This window comes from Propithecus coquereli, unplaced genomic scaffold (assembly GCF_000956105.1).
Source record: "Propithecus coquereli isolate 6110/MARCELLA unplaced genomic scaffold, Pcoq_1.0 Scaffold1156, whole genome shotgun sequence".
NCBI classification, from domain to species: Eukaryota; Metazoa; Chordata; class Mammalia; order Primates; family Indriidae; genus Propithecus; species Propithecus coquereli.
The window spans coordinates 16-7,502 of record NW_012135592.1 but is presented as its reverse complement, the minus strand read 5'-3'; the positions used below and the strand labels follow the sequence as shown (position 1 = coordinate 7,502).

Sequence of the window (7,487 nt, the reverse complement as noted above, 5' to 3'; positions counted from 1 at the left end):
GCGTGGAACTTCTCCCAAGGCAGGGTGGCGGGCGAGGCGTCCCTGACGTGTGAGGCTCCATTGTGCACACGGCCTGCCCCCAGCACCTGCCCCCCCACACCTGTCCCGTCCCACACCTGTCCTGGGATCCAGCTGCAGTGACTCTGCCAGCTTGAGGTGTGGTTGGCAGAATAATGTCCCCAGAGATGTCCACGTCCTAATCCCATGTGGTAGACAGAATGTCCCCAAAGATGTCCACGTCCTAATCCCATGTGGGAGACAGAATAATGTCCCCAAAGATGTCCACGTCCTAGTCCCATGTGGGAGACAGAATGATGTCTCCAAAGATGTCCACGTCCTAATCCCATGTGGGAGACAGAATGATGTCCCCAAAGATGTCCACGTCCTAGTCCCATGTGGTAGACAGAACAATGTCCCCAAAGATGTCCACGTCCTAATTCCCACGTAGTAGATTTCTACGACTCCTCTTAGAGATTCTCCATCCACAGCCCCCATCCCCCCGCAACACTGCCCCTGGGCTAAGAGTCCCCAGCTGTCTGCACTGCGTTCGGGATGGGTCCCGGGTCCATACTGAGCCTTTGTCCCTGTCACAGTAGTTACTGAGTAGAACCTGAACCTGTTTTACCACTTTAATGACCGTCCCTGGTTCTCCATGATGTCTCCTGGAGGTTCCCGAGGACCTGCCCTGCCACAGCTCGGTTTTACCCCAGGAGACCCCACTGGGGCTCTGGCCTCTGGAACTGTCCACCCCGTGTGGTTTTAGCCACTACTCTGTGGTCACTTTGTCACAGAACCCAGTGGACACTCCCACTCACGGAGCCCTAGGTGTGCAGGACGGCAGGACAGCTCCACGGGGCCGAGAGTGTGCTGGCTCTGACGTCCCTGTCACTGAGACAATCTAGGCTGTCACCCCAGACCCCAAGGCTGAGGGCAGAGCTGAGCTGGGCGGGGGGGGTTTCTCATAGAGCCCAGAGGACAGAGGTGGGGTCTCGGGGAGCACCAAGGACAGGGCAGGGGGTTTAGGGAGTCCAGAGGGCAGGGCGGGGGTCTTGGGGACCTCAGAGGACAGGAGGGGGCGTTCTTAGGAACCTCAGAGGATAGGGTGGGAAGTCTCGAGGAGCCCAAAGGACAGGGCCGGGGGGTGTCTCGGGAACCTCACAGGACAGGGTGGGGGTGTCAGGGAGCCCAGAGAACAGGGCGGGGGATCTCGGGGACCCCGAGAACAGGGCATCAGAAGGGCACAGCCTTTCTGTGGGACTGGAACATGGGCAGCGCCCGCCCCAGCGCCTGCCTCTCTGATTCCTGCTCCACTGCCTGGCTTGTCCCCTCCCAGCTCCTGAGCCGCCGTGCCCAGGGGAGAACACGCCCCCATTACGGGACCCAGGGGGTCTGGGGAAGGGGGTCTGCCAGGTGCCCCTCCCGCCTCCTTGCAGGACGCATCAGGGGAGGCTCCGAGAGCCCGCCAGGCTGCACGGGTGAGTCGGTGCATTCAGCAAGCACTAAGCAAGCGTTTCCAAGGCATTCCTGCGGCCGCTGCGGAGGCATGAGGGTGGGCAGGTGTGTGCGGCTTCTTGCACGACCAGGGGACGGAAAGATCTTACTGACAGAGCGCATCCTTCTGAATGCGGAAGTCTCGAAACCTATCTCCAAAATCAAATGCAGGTTCCTTAATGCCCCCACGGAGCAGCTTAAAACATGACGAAACTCAAAACCTGCCTCCAGTCCTTGCATCGTTACAGCAAAAACAAACCGAAGAGGAAAGAGGCACAGTCTGATTTTTTAAAAACTCTGCCCTTAAATAAGTGCTCGAGCGTTTTCTAAAGATCCTTCCCGTACGTTACCCAGAAAGCTCCCGGAAGCACCTCGGTGGTTTACGTGGTAACAAAGTCCATAAACACGTTTGGGTTTTGTGTCTTTTAATTCTCTGAACGATTCACGTGAATAACTCCTGACACGGACTCCATGGGATCGTGATGTGAGTGGACAGGGACACAAGGCCATGATGTCCGATATATCCTTAAACACCTTCCTTCATCTCCGGCATGTCCTTCCCTAACCCTAACCCTAACCCTAACCCTGACCCTGACCCTGACCCTGACCCTAACCAGAGCTCTCCCTGGATGGCTCGACCAGCAGTCACAGGTCTGACGTAGCCGATGGGACGCGGCCCAGGCGTTTGTCTTTCCGGATTTCAGGCACCTTGCTTTAACCGCGGCCACCAGGTACCAAACTATGAGCAGATTTTGTTTTGGAAAACAGCAGATTCGCTCCCAAGCCGAGCACATTCCAACATGGGTTAGACGGTCCCTTCCAAGGCTGTCCCAAGAACCCCAACACCTGCCGTCCTGCGGCAGCACGGGAGGTACGAACACGAGACTTCTCAGGCGCCCCCCGAGGAGGGTGGGAAGGAACAGGCACGTCCGGGACCCACGGCTTGGCTAAGAACTTGAACCAGCGGCTCAGATGTGGAGCAAAGCCTGTGCAGAAGCGGGAAGCACGTCTCCCACGAGGACGCCAGCGCTGGTGTCTTGCTTGCGTCCGCGGGATTTCAGCTCACAGGGTGACTCCGGGTTGGGGAAATGCTGGCTCGTGCGAGAGGGATGCTCACAGCCACGCGGTTGTCACTGGCTTTAGGAATCCGATAGCCCTGGGGAGGAGGCGTACAGGCTCTCCCTGGGTCTGCAGGACCCCCGATGGTGCAGCATGGAGGACACAGACATGAGGAGACAGAGTCGACATCACAGGCCCTGTGGTCACCTGCATTCAGCCCAAACCGTGGCAGAACTTGCAGGACTGACTTCAACCACCGATGCCGGACTCCAGGGGGAACAGCTCAGGAACACAGCAGCTTCCGGTTGAGTCCGATGACATCACTGACGAAGCTGCCTGCGCCGATGAAGTCACCTGCGATGATGCTGGTGCACCGCGGGCCGGGCCCCGGGCACTGCTCCCGGACCCACGCGCACAGGCGCGGCAGGTTGGGCAGCGTCATGTCCCGCAGGGACCGAGACGGATGCGCCATGATGTACCCCAGGTTCTCCGTGAGGTTGATGCCCGCCACGAATAAGCCGCCTGCAACAAGGAGGCAGGAGAGGGGTCACCTGTCCCCGCCTGCACAGGGGAGGGGCCCCGCGTCCCCGCGTCCCTCTCTGGGAATGCATCGTGGCACTGGCTTTTGGGGGAGAACGGACCCTACACCCCCCATGCAACCCGCTCTGGCAGCTGGGGTAAGGCTCACAACACGCTTCCCCCGTGCGTGGGGTCTGTGTCACGGGGCAGCACAGGCCCTGTTTGTGCAAACAGAGATCACACTGGCTCAGAGGAAATGGCGTGTGTTCACTAAGCATGTGGCCAGCAACGGCGCGGAAAGCACCAGTTGGCACTGCTGGGTGAGAGCCAGGGCTCTGGGGACGCGGCCCTGGAGACCGAGAGCGTCCCCAGCACTCCACGGGTGGGCAGGACACACCTGGGTCCGGGGACTCCGTGATCCATAAAAATCCGTCTCCTTGAACCCACGGACACGACAAAGCAGAACCACCACCGACCCTCAAGACGAGAACCGCAGGAGACGTCTGCGGCACGTACCCAGAAAAGGGGCTGGTTTCCGTAAAGAAGTCGAACACACCAGCAAGGAAAAGGAGAACCCAACAGAGAACAGGCAAACAGAAAAAGGAACGCACACGACCACACGGGTCCCAGCGGGTCCCACCCACGGCCAGCGGCAAGGGACGGCCATCAGACCAGCCGCGGGGCAGAGGAGGGCGCCGGGTGGGGCTTAGTCAAATAAACCACGTCACACGTGTGAGGTGGAGGCCACGCAGCTGTCCAGCAAGGAAGCTTGAAGCTAAATTCTGACATTGAATTTGAGAGAGAGATGGAGAGACAGAGGGAGAGAGGGAACTCGCAGGCGTGGCCGGCGTGCCAAGGTGCCTGCGTGGCTCCACCCCTCTTCTGTGAGCGGCAGTAATGACAGTCCCTTATTTTACGCATTAAAAATAAAACACAGATTTCCTGGACCTCATGAGAACGTAGCCACTACCGCATCAGCCACCCTCTGCCTTCTTCCTTCTCTTCGCTGCATTTAAAACACTCAAAGTTCCAACCTCCGCTTGGAAAAAAACAGCCCCCGCTTGTCTGCGGTTTATGTTTTCCCCAAAATCTTGGCCTAATAAAGCTCCGTCGACTGAGACTTTTGCCTCAGTCATTCATTTGGGTCGACACACGTACACGCACGTTATGTACGTGTATGCGTGCATCAACACACACAAGCATCTGTGACTTTTAAATTTCTTTCACTTAAAAGTGGAGGTGAGGCCGGGCGTGGTGGCTCACGCCTGTAATCCTAGCTCTCTGGGAGGCCGAGGCGGGAGGATCGTTTGAGCTCAGGAGTTCGAGACCAGCCTGAGCAAGAGCGAAGACCCCGTCTCTACTAAAAATAGAAAGAAATTAATTGGACAACTAAAAATACATAGAAAAAAATTAGCCAGGCATGATGGCGCATGCCTATAGTCCCAGCTACTCGGGAGGCTGAGGCAGGAGGATCGCTTGAGCCCAGGAGTTTGAGGTTGCTGTGAGCTAGGCTAACGCCACGACACTCTAGCTGGGGCAACACAGTGAGACTCTGTCTCAAAAAAAAAAGTGGAGGTGAACCCGTGGCCGGGCAGCAGATACACGCACCCGGCGCCGTGGAATCTGGCCCCGTGGGAAGCCCCTTGGTACCTGGGCGGCCGCAGCTCTTCATGGACTCCAGGTAGCAGATGAGCGCCTCTGTCTTCACCTTGTTCCCCCACCAGTAGGGGATGCCCGGCCACAGCTCACGGTGCCGGCCCACGGAGCTCTCGTCCTCGTAGGAGACCAGGACCTGCTGCTCCCGCGACCAGAGCTGACGCAGCGTCGGCACCTCCTGGGAGGGACGGGGTTGGAGGTGCGGGTGAGAGGGCGCTGGGGCATGGGGCTGTCTCTACCCCAGCATCCACATCCCGAGGAGGACGCAGGGCGTGGTCCTTAAAAGTAGCCCCAGCACACACGCACCCAGTTTGAGACGACACCCCTCGATGAGCAGTGAGTGCAGCAAAGATTAACGCGTATGTTAACAAACTTGCTTTCCTCCTGTTAATCTGCCTCCTGTCAGTCTAACTTGCAGGAGCCGGGCCAAAGAACCTAGGGGCCCCTCGCTGTGGAAGCGAGGAGACATGCCGAATCGCTTCACCCAGCACCTCAGCAGTCACACCCGGGACACCTCAGTGATCCCACCGGGATACCTCAGCGATCTCGCACGGATACCCCAGTGATCTCACCCAGGATAACTCAGCGATCTCACCTGGGACACCTCAGTGATCACACACGGATACCTCAGTGATCACACGTGGATATCTCAGTGATCTCACACAGATACCTGAGTGATCTCACACGGATACCTGAGTGATCTCACACGGATATCTCAGCGAACTCACATGGATACCTCAGTGATCACATGTGGATATCTCAGCGATCTCACACAGATACCTGAGTGATCCAACCAGGACACCTCAGTGATCTCACCCAGGATACCTCAGTGATCACACACAGATACCTCAGCGATCTCACATGGATACCTCAGTGATCACACACGGATACCTCAGTGATCACACACGGATACCTCAGTGATCTCACCTAGGATAACTCAGCGATCTCACACGGATACCTCAGTGATCACACACAGATACCTCAGCGATCTCACACGGATACCTCAGTGATCACACACAGATACCTCAGCGATCTCACACGGATACCTCAGTGATCACACACGGATACCTCAGTGATCACACACAGATAACTCAGTGATCTCACACAGATACCTCAGTGATCACACGTGGATATCTCAGCGATCTCACACAGATACCTGAGTGATCCAACCAGGATACCTCAGTGATCTCACCCAGGATACCTCAGCGATCTCACATGGATACCTCAGTGATAACACACGGATACCTCAGCGATCTCACACAGATACCTCAGTGATCTCACCTAGGATAACTCAGCGATCTCACATGGATACCTCAGTAATCTCACATGGATACCTCATCGATCACACATGGATACCTCAGGGATCTCATCCAGGATAACTCAGTGATCTCAGACGAATACCTCAGCGATCTCACACGGGTACCTCAGTGATCACACACAGATACCTCAGTAATCTCACATGGATACCTCAGCGATCTCACCCAGGATAACTCAGTGCTCCCACCAGGATACCTCAACAGTCACACCCGGAACACCTCAGCAATCTCATGTGTAATACCTCAACAATCTTACCCGGAATACCTCAGTGATCTCACCCAGAACATGTCAGCGATCACACCTGGAACATCTGAGCAATCTCACCCAGAACCTCTCAGCCATCTCACCTGGATTCCGGTGGAGGCCACGCAGCTGTCCAGCAAGGAAGCTTGAAGCTAAATTCTGACATTGAATTTGAGAGAGAGATGGAGAGAGGGAACTCGCAGGCGTGGCCGGCGTGCCAAGGTGCCTGCGTGGCTCCACCCCTCTTCTGTGAGCGGCAGTAATGACAGTCCCTTATTTTACGCATTAAAAATAAAACACAGATTTCCTGGACCTCATGAGAACGTAGCCACTACCGCGTCAGCCACCCTCTGCCTTCTTCCTTCTCTTCGCTGCATTTAAAACACTCAAAGTTCCAACCTCCGCTTGGAAAAAAACAGCCCCCGCTTGTCTGCGGTTTATGTTTTCCCCAAAATCTTGGCCTAATAAAGCTCCGTCGACTGAGACTTTTGCCTCAGTCATTCATTTGGGTCGACACACGTACACGCACATGTTATGTACGTGTATGCGTGCATCAACACACACAAGCATCTGTGACTTTTAAATTTCTTTCACTTAAAAGTGGAGGTGAGGCCGGGCGTGGTGGCTCACGCCTGTAATCCTAGCTCTCTGGGAGGCCGAGGCGGGCGGATCGTTTGAGCTCAGGAGGTCGAGACCAGCCTGAGCAAGAGCAAGACCCCGTCTCTACCAAAAATAGAAAGAAATTAATTGGACAACTAAAAATACATAGAAAAAAATTAGCCAGGCGTGGTGGCGCATGCCTGTAGTCCCAGCTACTCGGGAGGCTGAGGCAGGAGGATCGCTTGAGCCCAGGAGTTTGAGGTTGCTGTGAGCTAGGCTGACGCCACGGCACTCTAGTCCAGGCAAAAGAGTGAGAGTCTGTCTCAAAAAATAATTAAAAAATAAAATAAACGGTATTTGCAAAACGTAGAGTAGTCTAAGGAGGACGGTGAGATTTCCCTGTATCCTCTCAGTCGGGGTGAACCGCTGTTTAGCTCTGGGGACTTCACGCACGAAGCCGCCAGTCGCCTGGTTTCTAACAGGCAAGGACAGTGTGTGCCTGTCCTGCTCTTGCCGAGATGCGTGAGTTACAGGATTAAAGCGACTCCCCTCTGTTCCCGACCCCGGGTCTCTGTGAACATCGTCCCCTCTCAACCCTGTCC

The 7,487-nt window shown here is 55.9% G+C and overlaps 1 protein-coding gene across 1 annotated transcript; it reads right to left on the bottom strand.

The window, feature by feature from the left end:
- Nucleotides 1-1,685: 1,685 nt before the first annotated feature.
- On the bottom strand, nt 1,686-4,903 carry LOC105821182 (PI-PLC X domain-containing protein 1-like; the record flags this gene model as incomplete). The annotated part of the gene is made up of 2 exons (XM_012657833.1): nt 1,686-3,072; nt 4,720-4,903. Coding segments are annotated over 2 exons (423 nt in total), but the record flags the coding sequence as incomplete, so codon positions are not given.
- Nucleotides 4,904-7,487: the final 2,584 nt, after the last annotated feature.